Genomic DNA, 19,407 nt, shown 5'->3' with positions numbered 1-19,407 from the left:
GCAATTTGTATATTAAAGGGCTTTGCTAGGAGCGCAAGTAAGAAAGATTTACTACTACTACAACAAACTACAGACTGAACCGGATGGAGAACCCTCAGGAGACTACAGGGTTGCTCGATGAGAGTCCCGCTTGGCATAATCTTTATCAGTATACTATGACTGCCTATCCCGCTGCCTTAAACAGTGCTCTGTTGCTGGCTACCCCAGCTATCTCCCCAGCTTTGGAGAGCCCTCAATCTGTGGCAGGTAGGACCGGTTTGCTTACTGCATTGCAAAGACCTCGTTATTTGGGTCCTTCAAACCGTACTGCTTTACTGTTTGGTGCAGCCCAGGCACTGGGGGCATGGATGATTTACGATGGTGATTTGGAGAGTGGTTCAGGGTTTCTAGGGGCCTGGTCAGCTCTTTACATGATTGTTGGAGGTCGTGGGTCAGTGAAGGCATTACGTTATGGTCGTGTGTGGCCCCTATTAGTCACAACGTTGACCGGTGCCAATGCCTATTTATATGGTCGTAGGTTTATCACTAACGGGTTTACATAGAGTTGTATTTACCACTGTATAGGTAACCAATCTCTGCTATTAGCGGTCGAAATGATCTCCTGATCGTCATACATTTCAATAAATTGTTGATCCAGTGCTCTGGCTTTGGGGAATGCAAACCTTCTGTACTCATCAAATATCATTGTGAGGGACCAGTTTTGTAATTTACGAATACATCCAATTAGACAGCCCGTTCTGTGTTTACCACGGTTACAGTGGATTAATATTGGCTGGTTTTTTGGGTTCAGGACGATTTCTAACGCTTGAGTCAATAGGTCAGACGGTATATTCACAAAGGGCTCCTTATTTCCACTCATTCCAACTTGGAATAACTGAATCCCAGCTTGTTTGAGAAATTCTTCGTTCTCTGGGGGGTAAGCTTCTGGTATAAGGACTAGGATAGATTTCAACCGCAGTCTATGTTGTAAGAATGTAAAGTTCTCGACTCTTGGAAAGCTGCTGCGGTAGATCTCTCCAGCTACATGGCTAAAATTCTCGGGAGGAACCACTTCTTGTTCCATTGGCAGCGACAAAGGGCTTTCGCAGGTACTTTCAGGTTTCTGTTTCTCATGAAACCGTTGTAATATCTCCTCGAACTCCTCTCGAAGTTCACTATCTTCATTGATTATCGAATGTATATCGCCACCATTCCCTGTGTCTCGGAGTCGTCCATCTTGCTGTATCAACCGTACAATCTCAGCTTCATTCTCAATAACATTATCAATTCTACTTGATACTCCCTCCTTATGGGATCCATTCCCAAGAACCATTATTGTCTTGTCTATCTTTGTTCTATGGTCTGGATATTAATTCATTTGAATTGTTGAAAACTTGTCTCTTATACAATACAACAACTAAATAACCGAAGGACCCAAGATGGATCCGACTGGTACTCCCGCTTCTTCTACGGTCAACTTGGTTAAGACTATCATTGGTGCCGGTCTTTTAGCTATTCCATTTGCCTTCAGGAACGATGGTGTTGTGATAGGGGCGCTGCTTACTTTGATAGCAGCAGTTACTTCTGGATTTGGGCTATTCATTTTGGCTAAATGCTCCAAGACGTTGATCAATCCAAGAAACTCATCCTTCTTCACACTATGCATGCTCACATACCCTTCTTTATCACCTTTGTTTGATTTGGCAATGATTGTGCAATGCTTTGGTGTGGGACTCAGTTACTTAGTGCTCATTGGTGACTTGTTTCCAGGTCTCTTTGGTGGTGAGCCACGTTTCTGGATTTTACTTTCTTCGCTAATTATTGTTCCGTTATGCTGCCTTAAGAAGCTGGATAGTTTGAGATATTCGAGTATCATTGGTCTCTTTGCATTGGCATACCTTTCACTATTGATAGTGACATATTTCGCTCATGATACTCTATTGACCCACGACTACAAGTCTTACAGGGGTGAGGTCTGTTGGTTCAAAGTCTACGATTTCAAGGGCCTTTTGTCCACTTTCAGTATTATCGTGTTTGCCTACACTGGTTCTATGAACCTGTTCAGCATCATTAATGAGCTAAAGGAAAACTCAATGGCTAATATCACTTCAGTCATAAACACATCTATTACCATCTCTACAGCGGTGTTCCTAGCTGTCGGTATCTGCGGATATTTGACCTTTGGTAGTAATACTCTGGGTAATATCATGCTTAACTATGATCCAGACTCTACTTGGGTCTATGTTGGGAAACTGTGTCTCGGTTCCATGGTTATGCTGTCATTCCCTCTACTCTTCCACCCATGCAGAATTGCTATCAACAACCTCGTGGTATGGTCAGAGATTCATTTCAAGAAGGATCCCATCATGCCAAGTCAGCAAGCACAAGCCCGTTCCAGACCTGGTGAAGGTTCCCCAATAAGACTCAGTATCCAGGACGAGGATAACGAATCACTTGCAGGGTTCGATAACGATATCGAATCTGTAGATGGAGATGATACTCAAGTTATAAGAGGAAATAACGTTGAGACTACACCTTTCCCCAACTCTCGTTTCTACGCAATTTCAGCCATTCTACTGATCTTGATGTATTCCTTAGCTTTGAAAGTGAAATCTTTTGCCTTTGTTCTAGCCCTGGTCGGAGCTACTGGTTCCACATCCATCTCTTTCATTTTACCGGGGCTGTTTGGTTACAAATTAATCGGTACTGACTCACTAGCCGTGGGACAGTCGATTTCTCCAAGAGATAGGTTCTACAAGCGCTGCAGCGTTCTACTTGTATGGTACGGGCTTTCTGTGATGGCGCTTTCATTTTACGTTACCTTAGCATATGGAACTGATTAGCAAGAATAGACAAATGGTAAGTAGCAGTCAAGGATAAGATATTATTCATTTGATCAGCCTCCATCTCAAAGAGAATAGCTAATCTTGTTAAGATCTTGCAAAAATAACTCCGAAGCGGGGAGTCGAACCCCGGTCTCCACGGTGAGAGCGTGATGTGATAGCCGTTACACTACATCGGATTGTTTTCTTGTTAAAATCTAAGAATATCTTTATAACATACCAACCTTCGAGTTTTTAGTAGGTTGTTGAGTATGGAATAGATATTAAGGACCAGGACAGTTCGGAAGATACTCTTCCAGGGTATTTTGATTAAATGGATTTTATGTAAGTTTGAGTGCCAGCCTCAGAAAGAAGAGGGCTGGATTTTAAACATGCCGACCAAGAACTTGCTTGAACTAATTCTCTCAGTATCTTGGTATGTGAGAGTAAGGAAGAAAAATGATATAGCCAGACCATTGGTACTGCAGTGACTGCTCGGCCAGTTAAGCTCCTGCCAAAACGAGAATATTACGATCAGGTTCAAGAGCCGCTGAGATATAGCCAGACCGTCTGGAGGTTTCGAATAGCGTTAACTTTTGGGGCGACTGAAGACGGGGTGGGTACTGAGTCCAGTTCATCGAGCAGCCATTTAACTGATGTGATGCGAGCTTCTAAATGCATTACTATGGTGAAGATTCATTGGATCTATGTTGCGCAATTGTTGCACGGTACTCAATTTTACAATGCTTCAAAGCAAATAACTTTCTTTGGAATCTCGGTTATCATTGAAATGCCATTATTTTGGATATAGAAAGGTTAAGACATTGCTGTGTTCGGTACTGATGTTCTCAGGTATAGAGTATGCAATAGAAATTTTATCCACGGCTCATGATACTTGTCCCAATGGTCATACAGCGTGATTAGTTCCTGCACAGTATTCATCACTTCCTCTAGATCGACCTGCGATTCTGCCACAAATCTGTTGACAATCTCCTGTTGTTTCACTACTTGAGTTAAGATAGGATCTGTATCCATCACATTGTCGCCTTTATTACCGACATTGGACAAAGAACTCTTGACGGTTCTGCCTCTGATGCAAATGGTGATAAATAGACATGCAACAGCGATAACGTGCGGCGGATACATCAGATGAACGTCATTGATATAGCTATCATTGATCAGTGACCAACAATTCTGTAATTCATCCTGCGACAATCTTAGTTCAAACGGTGGTTCCTTCAGAACGTTTACTATCTGCTCCATCGATTTATAGGGATGATGAACGATCAAATAGCTTTGCAGTTCTTCAATAAGATAGAACTCGAATTCTGTGACCTTCGTGGGATCCGGTGGAACAAATTCGGGCCATAGAGATCTAGCTTCACTGACCAACGTTCTAATGTACTGCGGGCATTCTTCCACTTTGCACGCCAAATAGACACAAGTAGTCACTAATAGATAAAGATTGATCTCACGAATAGAAACCTTGAGTAAGAACCTCGATAGATAGATGTGAGCAGTCGCCAATGCGCATTGTCTAATATTCAACCTTCGTCCCAATTTCATAATTAAAAAATAGCAATAGATCCGCAGATTATAATCCTTATCATAATGTAAGTCTTTGTGTGTGATAGGAATATTTTTTGTCGTTGGTTGATCAAAACCTCCTTGTTTCGAGTCCATCACAATATTAAGTCCCTGAGGGAAGAGTTGGCACTCCAGTAACCACAATTTCTGTCGTTCTTTTGCCAGCGATTCTTTGGTATATTGCCATTGGTATCTTTGAGTGGAAGACCAGTAACTTCCTGACATTTTAGTAGATCAGAACCACCTTCTTTGGGCCATTCATCATCATCACCATTCTCTATTGGTGTAGATCCAGTTAAACCTAATTAAACAAGCGTCCGATATGGCGTCCGGTGCTACCATGGGTAATCCGGACTATTTTTGAAAAATTTTTAGGCGATGCCCTCCAACTCAATATAAAAAGCCAGTTAAATTACAGTTTGAACCACTTTCCTTACATTTTACTCTCTTTGTTTTATTGGTCTTTTGAAGAATCCTAATCCATGGTCAAAGAATCGTCACTGTTCGAAGCTTGCAAAACTGGAGTGGTTCATACACTCAATCAATGCTTTGGGTAGAAAGTCTCCGACCAGACCGTATGCGGAAAACGTAATGAGATTTAAAAATTTTACAATCTTTAAATCAACTCATTAAGTGGACTGGGGATACTTGTATTTTCAGCCCGCTTTCCAACCTGTATACTCCTTTGAGTTGCAGTGCTTTTCGGTATGGGAATCTCGCTAGATTTCAAACCATAGTTATGACGATTGTTCAGTTTTTGCTGAATAACCCAATGGAGCTTACTTTTCTTGGCTCATGGATTCACTTCAACATTTTTACGGTTTGAGGCTTTCTAAGAAGCTTTTGCACAATCAAATGTGCCAAACCGAACTAACCAACTTATCGCCAGACGGGTTATATCAAGGCTCAGTTGAGCCTTGACTCATCTAGTTGAGGATAAAACTTGAATTTTTATGATGAAATACCAATGCAACATAGAGTCAAGCTCTGAGCCAAAAATTGGCATGGACGAGACTTGCTATTCATAAATCTGAAAAAAATTCTGTCTTCGTAATCTCTTGATATACATAACGCCAACATTGTGGAAAAGATCCATGCAATTAGAAAAATTTATATGCTCTTGGGAAACTACATGTTACCTCTTACCACCGATCAGTTCACTACCATATATGAGTACGGTCCAAAAGATGTTACACCAGTTCCAAAAGACCCATGTGTTTATCTCAATCTTTGGTTGACCGGAGCCAAACCATTTCTCGCTGCAACCCCACAGGCACAGGTCACTGTTCAGCTCACCCGAATACTGCAATATCAGATGTGTATACATTGCAATTAGGATGCAGGGACTGTACCAGTACAGTACATTCATTATTCGACGACTTTTACGCAATTCTCTGGTATTCTTTCTTTGTAAAGCTGGAATGATTCTTGTAGCTGAATAAAAGACAAGCACTCTGAAACATAGGTTCAGGACAATCGCAGGCGAGACTGACTCTGATGCTAACTTGAGTGTCACTTGAAAGACACCACCAATTGATGACGGTACCGAAAGGACAAATCCTTTGAAAAATTTCCAGATAGGTGTGAATGCGTGCCACAATTTATTTAGTGGTTGAATGGCAGTAAAAGTAGTTGCATCTGAGTTCTTGGTCCTAAGAACAATTGATTCCCATACCATCTCAGCATTCTTCAACACTACATCTTGATAGTACGATAACAAATTGTTTGTTGTGGATAGATTCTTTTGATGTTTCTGCCAGGCGACTTTGATTACTTCTAGTATCTCATCGGTAGCAGTAGTGGCCAATTTTGGCGAAATCTCGTAAATGCAACGGACAATATAGGCAAAGAACAAAGAGCTTTCAATAACAGAGCCGTTCTTGCTAACAATTCCAAATAACCCAATCCCGCAGACAATGGACAAAGTGAAACCAAGCAAAGAAGCTGTTTGCACGGAAAGATTCCAAATGGGCGTGACATAAATTCTGTACAAGTAGTAAAGCGAAGCAGTGATTACTCCGCCAGATGTCAAAAGTGAAGCGATTATCCAAGTATTTGAGTTCATTTCATCCAATAACCACCTATTTGTCTCACCGATGGCTTGAATTCCAAGAACTGTAAAGAAACCTTCCGACAAGGCAAAAAAAGCGGTAGAGTGGGTCAGAACGGATTGCCAGGGTTGAACAACATAACGATAGTAATAGTAATACAACATCCAACTCGAATGGTTGGAAAAGACATTATTCCTTAAGACATTCACCAAAGACTGCTCCGGTTGAGAGCCATCTTCCAAAACTTTCGTCAACTCCTCGTTTGAAAACCCAGAGAGAAATAGGTAAAGTAAAGATGCAATCATAAAATGTTGCAAATAATAGATGAAAGTAGTACCAACAATGTAACATTTATTGCCATAACTCTGTGCGACCATCGATAATGTGGTCGTTATCAGGTACAGATTGAACAACGTCACAGTAAATGATAGACCACAATAAAGTCCACCGACTTTAAAAGATATAGGAATTGTAACCAATGTTGACAACAGGTAGAAGCCCGCCAACGCCATGCGCGTTCCTTGTAAGAAGCTTTTCGATATCGTGGTCATGAAGGTAAAATCGATAAGAAACCCCAATAAAAAACAATAAAAAGACCAAAGTCAAACACGATCAAAACCAACCTGGTATCATACACACTAACTAAACCCTCACCGCAGCCAACCCAGGCCTTGTAACAACAGATACGATTATAATGTCTGGCTTTCGATGGTTGATTATCACAGGATATCTTGAGCCTCACTTTAAAGTGGACTAGACACGTAAGCTATGATTTGAAAAATTTTGGCAGCTCATCGCTAGTTAAACACTGAATAAATCAGGAACCAATAAGTGAGTTTAGGTCGATTGAGTTGTCATTTAGTTTGACTCGAGAGCAGTAAGTTTTGTTATGGTTAAAGACAAGTCAAACGGTGACGAAGCACGTAGAAACGGCACGTTAAAACGAGGTAGAAAGGAACTTAGATCGATTAGAAGACCCCAACGTAATAAAGCCCATGAAGAGCCAGAACATTTGAATGAAAGCTCTGAAGGTGAAGTGAAAAATCACCATAATGGGATGCAACATAATGAGGAAATTGCTAATGTGGAGGAAGACGAAGAGAATAAGAGAAGGAAAGTATATGGTGCTTTATTGACCATTCTGAATTCTGAGCATCCCAAACCGAAGCCCAAGCAAGAGGTCACAGTGCAATCCAGAAAGGAGGATAGTGAGAGTGATGTGGAGGAAGATGAGAGAGATGAAGTGGAACAACTGGAGGATAATCTCGCAAGGGTGGATGAAAATCCGTCGGAAGATGATCTATCCGAGGATGCTGATGAGGAAAGTGATGATGAACAAGATACATTCGACTCACACTTTAATCAGGTTCCTGAGAATGTGGTGGACAAGCTAGATGCTGCTTTCAAGGAGAGGCAGTTGAAATACAAATCTGCAAAGGTACCGATAGGCGAGAACGAATCGATGGTATACTCCAAACCCCTTCTTCTGGAAGATCAAAGTAAAAAGTTGGAAATACCATCACGTCATGAATCATTAAAGTCGTATGTCTTCAAGCAGAGATTAAAGATTCAAAATGACTTGGAGCACGAGAACCTTACGTCGACACAAAGAACACTGGTCGATCCTATGTTACAGTATAATGACCTGCTGTATGAATATAACTCCTACGAAAAGGATGAGGACGAATACAGAGACTTGTACGCCCTGCATGTATTGAATCACGTATACAAGACCAGAGACAAAATTTTGAAGAACAACCAACGTATAAGTGATAATCCAGATGCGGATTATTTGGATCAGGGGTTTACTAGGCCAAAAGTGCTCATTGTTGTGCCTACAAGGGACACAGCATATCAAGTGCTCGAGAAGATCATTGACAAGTCTGGTATTGACCAAATCGATAAGAAAGGCAAATTCAGAGATCAGTTTTTTGAAGAATCTTTACCTCCGTCTTCCAAACCCAAGTCATTTCAGCATGTGTTCAAAGGGAACACGAACGATTTTTTTGTTCTTGGGGTGAAATTCACTAGAAAGGCTATTAAGCTTTACAGTAATTTTTACCAATCAGACATCATTATATGCTCTCCACTGGGTATTCAATTGATCTTAGAGAATACCGATAAAAAGAAGAGACAAGACGATTTCCTGTCATCCATTGAGATTTCAATATTTGACCAGTTGCATTCGATAGAGTATCAAAATGTTTCTCACGTCATGACCATCTTTGACCATTTAAACTTGATCCCTCAAGAACAACACGATACTGATTTCGGAAGAGTAAGGTTGTGGTACATTAATGAGCAAGCAAAGCTATTTAGACAAACAATGATCTTCACCAAATATGTCTCTCCAACGGCCAATGCCCTCATTAACAACAAATGCCAAAACATGACAGGAAGATGGAAAAATCATCATTTTATCGAACCAAATCAATCTAGTATTGGAAAGTTAGGTTTGAAGGTTAGACAAATATTTCAGAGAATTGATCTTGGTGCGGCATCTATCTTAGAAGAGTCGGATTTCCGTTTCAAGTTCTTCACAAGTGTCATCATCCCATCCATTATCAAGTCGACGGGATATGAAGATGGTATCCTCGTTTACATCCCAGATTATGCGGACTTCATAAGGGTACGCAATTATATGAAGGAGAAAACTACCATCATCTTTGGTGACATTAACGAATATTCGAATCAGAAACAACTGAACAGTAATAGAGCTTTGTTTCAGCAGGGCCGTGCTAAGGTCCTGCTGTACACTGAAAGACTGCACCATTTCAGGCGTTATGAGATCAAAGGCGTGAAGAGTGTGGTATTTTATCAACCGCCAACGAACCCCGAATTTTATAGTGAAGTGGTAAGATTTATTGCTAAGAGCGCAGCACTTGGTACTACAGATCTAAACATTTCCACCGTGAGAACGATATACAGCAAGCTAGATGGGATTAGTCTTGAGAGAATCGTAGGAACCAAGAGAGCAGCTATTCTCACTCATGGACAAAACGAAGTATACGAGTTCAAATAGACGAGTTCAAATAGATATTTACAATTAATCACTTTTCTTCAATGTTCAATACCCGAGCCAAAACGTTAAAACCCAAATCATTACCTTTTAAAATATACACACATACAAGTGCTAAGATTAAACATATTTCAACTGTTAAATTGGTTGATAGCCATTAAGATGCATGCAACACTGACGTAAGGGCTCGCCCTTTCACCAACTCTCGCCATCTTCCAGAAAGCACCAAAAACACCATGATCCTTGTAACGATCTAATAAAGATGGCCATTGTGCATGAACATATGTGCATGAACACAGCAGCAAGAGTATCACTTGCAGTAGTGACTTGAAATTGAATAGAGCGGACATGTCAATGAAGCAAATTGATTTCGAATAAAGCTCACCGACGAGAACTAACTATGATATAATGCCAACCAGTAGCAATAATTTTCACGCTGTTAAGGAGCTAAATGGGGATTTCAGCAAAGCCTTGGTTGTCAATATTTGTCAATATCTCTGAAGAACCTTGTTGGATCGCTGCCAAGGAGGAAGTTGTACGTTAAAAAACCACCAATCGTTTCAAGCTCCAACCTAATCTAACCTGACTCAATACTATAGTACAATTGACCTCTAGATGATAGCACAAAGGGCTTTATATGTTGTCCTTTCTTGTAGCTTTTAAAGCTTTTAGTTTTGTTCACCTGTAAGGAAAGCTCAGTAATTTTTCATCAAAATCTGGAAAATTTTCAGGTTTTCGACAGTAAAAAGTCGAAGAATCCAATTAGCTGTAGCCTTCTAGCCTGCTGTAGATCTGTCAGTGTGTGCTCACAGTTTAACTCATAGTACAGGATATAATGAAGATTCAAACCAATGCTGTTAATGTCCTTGAGCGGACTTCTGCCTACTTGAGATCGGGGTTACTGAGAAACACACCAGCTTGGTACGATGTTGTGGCATCAATACCTCCAAAGACGAAATTCACCCGTGAACCAAGACTAATTAATCCATCCAACATGAAGAAATTAGCCCATTTGAAAGATCATGCAGATGAGCCCAATGCTAAAGGTTTCTTCAAGACGAGAGCCAGCACTCTCGATAAGAAGATTAATAACGCCAAGCTTTATAGAGCTCCAAAATTGAAATTTGTGGAGGACCAGCTAAGGGAAGTCTTTTACAAGCAACATCCGTGGGAATTATCAAGACCAAAAGTTTTGGTCGAAAATGATGCTGAAGAGGAATTCGACTGGAGTCACATTCAGCAGTTAGAGAAACCACTCGATGGTGAAAGTGTAATACAGAGAACTTTGTTTCTACTAAAGAATAACGAGGGAAAAAGTCTGACAGAAGCTTACGATCAAGCAAGATTCGAGTTTTACCGTCTAAGAATGCAACAGGAAGTGGAGCAACAAGTGGCCCAAGAAGAAAGCGAGATGTTTGGCTCGATTTATGGTCCTTCAGCCATTGATTTCGGTGTCCAACAAGAACAGAAATTCATTGATATATGGAAGCAGAAGGCCATTGAAGAGACAGATCTGCTCGCAGCCAGACGTGCAAACCCATCGGAAGCATGGGCTGCTGGTGAAGAACAACCTGACAAGAAGGATTTGGAAGATCAGGATATTGAGGAGATTGTTTTGTGAATAGATTAAATACCGTGTACGTCATTAATTGTTGTAAATAGCCATGCCAGAAAGTTTGAATTATTCATTCAGATTCTTGTAGGACCTTCAAATCAATGTGACAAAGTTCGATACCATCACCAATGAAGCTTTCTTTACAGAGATAGTCAAAATGACCCACTAGGGCTTCCAAATCGCGCTCAACATTAACGCTGATCTCTGCGTAGTCCTCAGGGTATATTAAACCATTTTTGGTTGAATCTTGAATCTTGAATTGAGGGTTCTTGACTAGTGTTGGTTTTAAGTGGTCGGCGAAGATGCGCTCGAGGTCCTCTTTGGTAGTACCCGTGGAAACATTCTTAAGTTTGAATGCGTTATTCTTTGCACGCTCCAATTGGGGCTCTTCTTTGGGAATGAAATTGACGAACTCAGTTGTCGTTTGGGCTTCAAACCTCTGGGCCTTTTTCTCCTTTTCATTTTCTTTGAAGAATTGATAAATAGGCAATGAGTCCTTCAATTGGATTACCGGCTTACACGACCCGCCATTATCCTGTTTCTTGACAAACACAGATCTTTTAGGCTCCCGATCTTGAGATTCAACGTAAAGGTTATATGACTTGGCCAATTCATGGATGAAATGACGCTGTGCGGGCCTCATCGGCTTGAAATGCAAACTGGTTTTCTCCTCGTTGTCCATGAAGCTATTGAGAACATTTTCTATCTGAGTACACCAAGCTTCTTGCTTGGCGAAAGTTCCCAACGCAGGTTCACTAAATGGCAACTCTAACTCTTCGAAAGAATTCGCAACTGCTGCAAGATTCTCGAGCGATGCTGTTTTGGATCTCGACGGATTGTCACTAAAATTTGATATTCCGAAGGCCTCCCTTAGTTGCAAATGCCTCTTGTGCCTTTCACACTCTTCATCGCAGGGCAGAATGGTGGTCGTAGCTTTGCTAGGTGTTTCTGAATTCGCTCCACAAGTAATAAAAGACTCCTTCACTTCACACTCACACTTGATCTTGACCGAAAGGGGACATGGAATGTCGGGGCATTTATCGTTACCATGACAAATCAATCGACACTTGTGGTCACAGTAAATTCGCTTTCTATTACAAATCTGCTTGCATTTTTTCTGACACTCACCTGGTATATGACAACTTTTCTGGCACATATGAGGACAATTGTCCAGTGGCTTCCCACAAGTGGTACCGCATGAAACGTCATTCTGGAAACATAGTGTTCTTACTTTATCCTTCTTACCACATTTACAAGGCTTGAAGACCGGCGCAGTACACGAGGGACATGGTTCATTTAGAGGATGACATGTGTGAGGCATTGGTTTATGACCGCACTTGTACGCATTCTGTATCACTCTAATGCAAGGATAATGACATGGCGGTAATCTCGTACCACAACGCACTGGTGCTTCGACGACTGTTTTCCCACATGGACACACCAGATCATTAGAATCACTCTCCAGACAAGGTGGGCATTTACCTGGATGACATTTCCGCTGACACTTATGACAACCACAAGAGAGAGTCAAATTACAATCCTTCAAACAAATGTGCTCGGATTCAACGGAAGATTCATCCATTAACTCTCTTGAGCTAAGAGGTGTCTTGCGCCTCCTTTCTGCAAAAGGTCTACCGCAACAACATCTCTCAGTACACCTATGACGACGGCAGGACATTAAAGATTCACACTTCGTATCACAACGTGGTTGTTCCTTGAATTGACAAGGAACAGAATACAAGTTTTTATGACATGAACAACGTACTGTTTCTATCTGAATGCATGGATCCATGCAGGGTCCGTCATGACAAGTAAATGGGCAAGTATGTCTGCCACATGCTAATTTTTTACCACAGGTAGAGTCACAATTGGGGATAGGTGATGTACATGACTTCCTGGGTTCCGCCAACACCTTTAATGAGGTCCTCCCACAAGGACAAGTCTTGAGTAGCTTTGGTGAGAATGGACATGCTATTTTCCCTGAGATCGAGGGTGAAGGTTGGCACTTCTCCACAAACGAATGCTCTCGACAGGCGTATTCGATCTTTCTAATTCCAGAACAACCAAATGCTCCAATCCAACTATCACCCTTCCCGTCCTTTGAGAGGTCACTGGCTACTCGCACATCTTTACATTTGAAAGAATCTCTATGCTCAAGCCCACAGTAACATCTGATCTTTAACTTATTACTCTTGGCATTCAAAACTGCGGGACAGGGCCCACAGATTCCCGAATGACAGAGCCGTTCGCACTTATGAATCCCACAGGCCAGCGGCAGGCCACATACTTCATTGCACTGGAACTGGCTTTTCCCCTTCATAGAAATCGTCTGATAACAAAAAGTCTCTCTTGTATGTTTCCCACACTGGCATTTCGTGGTAATAGTCCTCACACAGTCGGGATGTGGACCCAGATGGCACTGTTTAGAGCACCCATGTGGACAAATTGGTGCATCACAAGTCTGTCCACAAGAGTTGGGATCCAGAGGGTTTGGATCGGGATTTACAGTCTTTCCACACCAACAAGTAGGCCTATTTTTTGCAGGAACTCTCTTATTCACTTTGTAGCAATTAGGACATTTCCATACTCGATCTAAAGTCTTCTCAGTTGATTTCAAAGCCCATTCTCTAATACACTCGTAGTCAAATACCCTATAACATCCCTCACAGGCGTACATCTTACAAGTATAATCCATCTCCACGGTGCAAATCATACAGACATACCTATCTCCCAATGCTATCTCCTGTACAGCTCTCTCATAATATGCCATATCATGCTCATCTCTCACCTCATGGACACTGCAACTTTCGCTGCTGAAGTCGCTATCATCTTCTGAAAACTCTAGCACCAGTGAGTGTTGATTCAACTCCTCCACAACCATTCACTCTGACCGCCTAAAATTACCTCTTAGGCCTTATGTGGCTCTTTGATTAAGCTCATCTCATCGCTTCTCGGTGAGTTTTTCGATAATTTTCAGTTATTCCAGCCATTATTGAATTCCGCTGGAAAAAATTGCAGCATAAGCTGATGGTCGTCAAAGATGGTGCACATTTAGCATATAAATGTAGGTCTATGGAGTTCAATTGAGTTGAGTTAGTCGTTAGAGGAGTCCAGTTTCACTTAGAATTGCGAAACAAATATGTTGAGAAGTGCAATTGGCAGATTAGCCACTCGTCGTGCTTATGCTTCGGCACCAAAATCTATGGTTATTGGTTTGATTCCAGGTGATGGGATCGGTAAGGAGGTTATCCCAGCTGGTAAGCAGGTTTTGGAGAACTTGTCTGGGAAACATGGCTTGAACTTTGATTTTATCGATTTGCAGGCTGGATGGGGTACTTTCCAAGAGACTGGTAAGGCTTTGCCAGAGCAGACTGTTCAAGTTTTGAAGAATCAATGTCAAGGTGCCCTTTTCGGTGCTGTTCAATCGCCAACTACCAAAGTTGAAGGTTACTCTTCTCCAATTGTGGCTTTGAGAAAAGAGCTAGGCCTCTATGCCAATGTTCGTCCTGTTAAATCCGTTGAAGGTACTAAGGACAGACCTGTGGATATGGTTATTGTCAGAGAGAACACTGAGGATTTGTACATCAAGTTGGAAAAGACTTATGTGGACAAAGCTACAGGAACAAGAGTTGCCGAAGCTACCAAGAGAATTTCGGAGGTGGCCACTAGAAGAATCGCTACCATTGCTTTGGACATCGCCTTACAGAGATTGAAAACTAACGGTCATGCTACTTTGACTGTGACTCACAAGTCTAATGTCTTGTCTCAAAGTGATGGTCTGTTCAGAGAGATCTGTAAGGACGTTTACGAGAGTAACAAGGACAAATACGGTCAAGTGGCTTACAACGAACAAATTGTTGACTCTATGGTTTACAGAATGTTCAGAGAACCAGAGTGCTTTGACGTCGTTGTGGCACCAAACTTGTATGGTGACATTCTTTCAGATGGTGCAGCTGCACTTGTTGGATCCCTGGGTGTGGTTCCAAGTGCCAACGTCGGTCCAGAGATTGTCATCGGTGAGCCTTGTCACGGTTCTGCTCCAGACATTGCCGGTAAAGGTATTTCCAACCCAATTGCTACCATCAGATCCACTGGTCTTATGTTAGAATTCCTTGGTCACAACAAGCCAGCTCAGGACATCTACAGAGCAGTTGACGCAAATTTGAGAGAAGACAAGGTTAAGACTCCCGACTTGGGCGGTAACTCTACTACTCAGCAAGTCGTCGAAGACATTTTGTCGAAGTTGTAATGATATTAACGAATAGCCTACTTTTCTCTGTTTTAATATATAGAATATAATGACAAGTGATCATCTCTTAAAGCAAACGGCAAAGAAACCGATGCCGCCATCTTCTTGTGGTAGGGCTCTTATGCAACCATCCGCCAACTCATTGCACTTGACGGGGTCGTCCCTGAAGACTTGTTCAAACTCCTTCACTTTACCTCTTCTAGGCCACTTGGGGATCACTTCCTCTCTTGAAGCCACCTTCCATCCCCATTCTTTAATGTTTCTATCAAGCAAAAGATCTATCACAACTCGTTCATTTTCTTCTGCGTGAATCGAACAGGTACTATAGACTATCTTCTTGGCGTTTGGCATACTCATAGCATGTTTAACAACCTGAAACTGAAATGATGCCAGTTTACTGAGACGGTTTGCCACGTCATCGCCAACCATTTTCTCTTCTTCATCAGGAATTTCACTATCAGTTTCCGTTTTCTTCTTGGCAACGTTGTGAGAATCAACTGATTTACGACCAAATATGCCACTACCGGAGCAACTTGGATCAACGATAAGGCCCGTTACATCTTTAAAGTTCGCTGGTACTGCCAATTTGGTGAAATCTCCAACATGGATCTCGACCGTCTGGCCACAACCGGCAACACTTGTCATTTTCTTCAAGATATTGGCTCTAGCAGGATCCTTTTCGAAAGCATAGATCTTGGGGGTTTGCTCCCTAGTATATTCAGGTAATATATGAGCGGCAACATGAGTCGTCTTATTACCGGGCGCAGCACAGGCATCAATCACTACATCATTTTTACCTGGGTTTAAGATATGCGCTGGGAAACAGGATGATCGGTCCTGAATAATGATCTTTCCTTGACGATAAAGCTCGTGCGACGTAATCTTGTCCCTAGGATGCACACCGAAGAGGTTCGGTACGAACTCATCATAGTAAAGTGTACCGGAAGTAATGTCGGACCAATGACTCACCCTCTGAGGGAACTTCTTTATCAATTCCTTCAGAACAGGCTCAACGTCATTCTTGGGACACCTCAACGGATTTATTCTTATCCATCTCACTGGCGTCACATCGTTACTTGAGTCTTCTTTGTCCACAATTTCAGACAGGCTCTTCACCTTCAACTTCAACTTCAATTTAACCAATTCACTATTAAGTCTGGTTTTATGCTTTAACACATACTCTTTAATAGGTAGTTTCCCCATCTGTATCCTCTTTTGCTTCGAAATTAATAAATCATGGCACATCAGTAACAAAGTCAATCTCGAATAAATTGGTTTACCTTTCTTCTTAGGAATATCGTCATAAATCTTAGATCTTTTCATGATCTTTTCCAACAATGCCTTATATCTCCAGCATGAATCCACAACTGCATAAAGATGTTTAGGATCACTCTTCAGCTTGTATCTCTGACAACTCTTGAGCACCAGCGTCTGCATGGACCCCGAGAGTCTACCCTTTTCGTCCTCCTGTTCCACGTACTCGAGTACCCAGGTAGCATCACGGTAAAAATTCATGATAACTCTTCAGCCTCGAGGAACAGATCTAGTCTGACAAGCTCATCTCTTCTTTTCGGTGCATAGATTTGACTTTTTTTTCTTCAATTTCCTACTGAAAAACAACTGATCTACATCATACAAAAAAGCCTAAATCAATTCAAAGTTGCAAGATCCTTGGTATTCGGTTTTGTCCTTCATTGGAATCAAATTTGATAACTCCTATAGAGTGCTGCAGCTTGGGCTTTGAAAAGCTTTTGAAAGCGATTTTGTTTGGAAAGGAAATCTAGTGAGAACCGTTGTCACAAGGTAATGACTATAAGCATGGACTGTGACATTGTTAAGCCAGAAAATGACACTACGTTGCAAGTGAAACGTAAAATGGAAGAACAGAATGATGGATTGGACCCAAAAAAAAGTCAACTTGCAAGAACACAAAATGGTGCAGCTGGGAAGAGAGTAATAGTTCCAGCTTGTGCTCCCAATCTACACTATACTCCATTGAAAACAGCCCTATGCTATGATGTTCGAATGCGCTATCATGCGAAGATCTTCACTTCGTACTTTGAGTATATTGACCCGCACCCAGAGGATCCCAGAAGAATATACAGAGTATACAAGATTTTAGCGGAGAATGGGCTTATTAATGATCCTACCTTGAGTGGTATTGATGAAATTGGTGACTTGATGCTTAAGATTCCGGTTAGAGAGGCGACAGATGAAGAGATTTTGGAAGTTCACTCTAAGGAGAATCTGGAGTTCGTTGAAAGGAGCTCAAGGATGAAACGTGAAGAGTTATTGAAGGAAACAGAGAAGGGAGATTCAGTTTATTTTAATAATGACTCTTATGTTAGTGCTAAACTGTCATGCGGAGGAGTTATTGACGCTTGCAAAGCCGTAGTCGAGGGCCGTGTGAAAAATGCACTAGCAGTCGTCAGACCTCCTGGTCATCACGCAGAACCTGAGGCTCCTGGTGGATTTTGTCTTTTCAGTAATGTTGCCGTAGCTGCACAAAACATATTAAAACAATATCCGGAGAGCGTAAGAAGAATACTGATACTGGATTGGGATATCCATCATGGTAACGGAACGCAGAAAGCATTTTACAACGATCCACGGGTGTTATACATCTCCTTGCATAGATTTGAGATGGGTAAATACTATCCTGGCACCATCAATGGCCGATACGACCAAACTGGTGAGGGCAAAGGTGAAGGTTTTAATTGTAATATTACATGGCCCGTTGGTGGTGTAGGAGATGCTGAATATATGCTGGCATTTGAGCAAATCGTCATGCCCATGGCCAGGGAATTTCAACCTGATCTGGTCATAATATCGTCAGGCTTTGACGCTGCCGATGGTGATACCATTGGACAATGCCATGTAACGCCGAGCTGTTACGGCCAAATGACACATATGCTCAAGTCTTTGGCAAGAGGTAATCTATGCGTCGCTCTTGAAGGCGGTTATAACTTGGATGCAATTGCTATCAGTGCTCTAAGCGTCGCCAAGGTTCTAATAGGAGAGCCGCCGGATGAATTACCAGATCCTACTAAGGATCCCAAACTAGAAGCTATTGAAATGATAGACACAGTCATTCACACACAATCTAAGTACTGGAAGTGCTTCCAGCGGAAATTTGGGAACGCCGGATGCAACTTCTCGGAGCCAGTAACTGAAACTGTTATTTCTAAGAGCTTTCCATTACAGACAGCTATCCGTCAGGAACAATTCCGCCAGCTTTCCAAAGAGTATGGCTTTGTAACGCTTCCCATCTCAAAGCTAGAAATACCCGATGACAGTGTACTATGCTCTCCCGAAGTATTCCAGCAAAGTACTATTGTTATAATAGTACATGATACCCCAGAGATTTGGGCAAAGCGAGATGTGATTACCGGAGTTATCGACCCTTCAACCTCAATAATAGTAGATTCGCCTCTAGACTTCACGAAATGGTGCATGAACCGGAAGTACGGTGTTATTGATGTGAATATTCCACAATCTCTTTTTGAGCAAGATAACTATTCCGCTATGATTACTTCTCAAGAAGTCTTGTTATACATTTGGGATAACTACATCAAATACTTCCCATCACTAGCAAAAGTCGCCTTTGTTGGGTTTGGAGATGCATATGCTGGTATAGTACATCTTTTGGGTCACAGAGATACAAGGGCGACTGTTAAAGCAGTCGTAAGTTTCATTGGAAGAAAACAGCTAAAGCCACTTGTTCCGCTGGTCGACGAGTCCCTCAGTGATTGGTACTTTAAAAACTCACTTATCTTCACTGATAAAAACCATCCTTGCTGGGCAGATAATGAAAGCAAGAAACCAAGGAAGAAGTTTGGTAGAGTATTAAGATGTGACACAGATGGTCTCAACAGCAATATGGAGGAAAGATTTGAAGAAGCCACTGATTTCATTCTCGATTTATTTGAAGAATGGAGTGACAGTGAATAAGTAGAAGGTAGGTAACTTTATTGGGTTCGAATAAAAGATTAATTGACTAACGTTACATCGGTTCGTAAATGTAATTACACAAGCTTGGTAAGGCTTGCTTTTAGATTAACCAAGTCTTCCATCATATGTTTCGG

The 19,407-nt window shown here is 41.6% G+C and overlaps 12 protein-coding genes and 1 non-coding gene across 13 annotated transcripts; 6 read left to right on the top strand and 7 right to left on the bottom strand.

Moving 5' to 3' along the window:
• Positions 1-83: 83 nt before the first annotated feature.
• AIM19 (Aim19p) lies at positions 84-542 on the top strand (the record flags this gene model as incomplete). The annotated part of the gene is made up of 1 exon (XM_003682757.1): positions 84-542. The coding sequence occupies one exon, from the start codon at positions 84-86 to the stop codon at positions 540-542; it is 459 nt and encodes a 152-aa protein (XP_003682805.1).
• An 8-nt stretch (positions 543-550) lies between these two features.
• Positions 551-1,312, bottom strand: SIW14 (putative tyrosine protein phosphatase SIW14; the record flags this gene model as incomplete). The annotated part of the gene is made up of 1 exon (XM_003682756.1): positions 551-1,312. The coding sequence occupies one exon, from the start codon at positions 1,310-1,312 to the stop codon at positions 551-553; it is 762 nt and encodes a 253-aa protein (XP_003682804.1).
• Positions 1,313-1,418: 106 nt separating this feature from the next.
• On the top strand, positions 1,419-2,822 carry AVT7 (Avt7p; the record flags this gene model as incomplete). The annotated part of the gene is made up of 1 exon (XM_003682755.1): positions 1,419-2,822. The coding sequence occupies one exon, from the start codon at positions 1,419-1,421 to the stop codon at positions 2,820-2,822; it is 1,404 nt and encodes a 467-aa protein (XP_003682803.1).
• Positions 2,823-2,929: 107 nt separating this feature from the next.
• On the bottom strand, positions 2,930-3,001 carry TDEL0Gtrna5E. The gene has a single exon. It is a non-coding gene; the product is annotated as a tRNA-Glu (tRNA).
• Positions 3,002-3,617: 616 nt separating this feature from the next.
• On the bottom strand, positions 3,618-4,613 carry SSN8 (cyclin-dependent protein serine/threonine kinase regulator SSN8; the record flags this gene model as incomplete). Its single annotated transcript, XM_003682754.1, has 1 exon — positions 3,618-4,613. One exon carries the CDS (start codon positions 4,611-4,613, stop codon positions 3,618-3,620), a length of 996 nt encoding a protein of 331 aa, XP_003682802.1.
• Positions 4,614-5,523: 910 nt separating this feature from the next.
• ICE2 (Ice2p) lies at positions 5,524-6,990 on the bottom strand (the record flags this gene model as incomplete). Its single annotated transcript, XM_003682753.1, has 1 exon — positions 5,524-6,990. One exon carries the CDS (start codon positions 6,988-6,990, stop codon positions 5,524-5,526), a length of 1,467 nt encoding a protein of 488 aa, XP_003682801.1.
• Positions 6,991-7,328: 338 nt separating this feature from the next.
• Positions 7,329-9,461, top strand: UTP25 (rRNA-binding ribosome biosynthesis protein UTP25; the record flags this gene model as incomplete). Its single annotated transcript, XM_003682752.1, has 1 exon — positions 7,329-9,461. The coding sequence occupies one exon, from the start codon at positions 7,329-7,331 to the stop codon at positions 9,459-9,461; it is 2,133 nt and encodes a 710-aa protein (XP_003682800.1).
• Positions 9,462-9,589: 128 nt separating this feature from the next.
• Positions 9,590-9,808, bottom strand: KSH1 (Ksh1p; the record flags this gene model as incomplete). Its single annotated transcript, XM_003682751.1, has 1 exon — positions 9,590-9,808. The coding sequence occupies one exon, from the start codon at positions 9,806-9,808 to the stop codon at positions 9,590-9,592; it is 219 nt and encodes a 72-aa protein (XP_003682799.1).
• Positions 9,809-10,293: 485 nt separating this feature from the next.
• Positions 10,294-11,079, top strand: RSM25 (mitochondrial 37S ribosomal protein mS23; the record flags this gene model as incomplete). Its single annotated transcript, XM_003682750.1, has 1 exon — positions 10,294-11,079. The coding sequence occupies one exon, from the start codon at positions 10,294-10,296 to the stop codon at positions 11,077-11,079; it is 786 nt and encodes a 261-aa protein (XP_003682798.1).
• Positions 11,080-11,143: 64 nt separating this feature from the next.
• Positions 11,144-13,954, bottom strand: FAP1 (Fap1p; the record flags this gene model as incomplete). Its single annotated transcript, XM_003682749.1, has 1 exon — positions 11,144-13,954. The coding sequence occupies one exon, from the start codon at positions 13,952-13,954 to the stop codon at positions 11,144-11,146; it is 2,811 nt and encodes a 936-aa protein (XP_003682797.1).
• Positions 13,955-14,212: 258 nt separating this feature from the next.
• On the top strand, positions 14,213-15,322 carry LYS12 (homoisocitrate dehydrogenase; the record flags this gene model as incomplete). Its single annotated transcript, XM_003682748.1, has 1 exon — positions 14,213-15,322. One exon carries the CDS (start codon positions 14,213-14,215, stop codon positions 15,320-15,322), a length of 1,110 nt encoding a protein of 369 aa, XP_003682796.1.
• A 60-nt stretch (positions 15,323-15,382) lies between these two features.
• RCM1 (rRNA (cytosine-C5-)-methyltransferase RCM1) lies at positions 15,383-16,837 on the bottom strand (the record flags this gene model as incomplete). Its single annotated transcript, XM_003682747.1, has 1 exon — positions 15,383-16,837. The coding sequence occupies one exon, from the start codon at positions 16,835-16,837 to the stop codon at positions 15,383-15,385; it is 1,455 nt and encodes a 484-aa protein (XP_003682795.1).
• Positions 16,838-17,128: 291 nt separating this feature from the next.
• Positions 17,129-19,273, top strand: HDA1 (histone deacetylase HDA1; the record flags this gene model as incomplete). Its single annotated transcript, XM_003682746.1, has 1 exon — positions 17,129-19,273. The coding sequence occupies one exon, from the start codon at positions 17,129-17,131 to the stop codon at positions 19,271-19,273; it is 2,145 nt and encodes a 714-aa protein (XP_003682794.1).
• Between the last annotated feature and the right edge of the window lie 134 nt (positions 19,274-19,407).

The sequence above is a fragment of the Torulaspora delbrueckii genome, chromosome 7 (assembly GCF_000243375.1).
Source record: "Torulaspora delbrueckii CBS 1146 chromosome 7, complete genome".
Lineage (NCBI taxonomy): Eukaryota > Fungi > Ascomycota > Saccharomycetes > Saccharomycetales > Saccharomycetaceae > Torulaspora > Torulaspora delbrueckii.
This window is presented reverse-complemented; position numbering and strand designations above follow the sequence as displayed.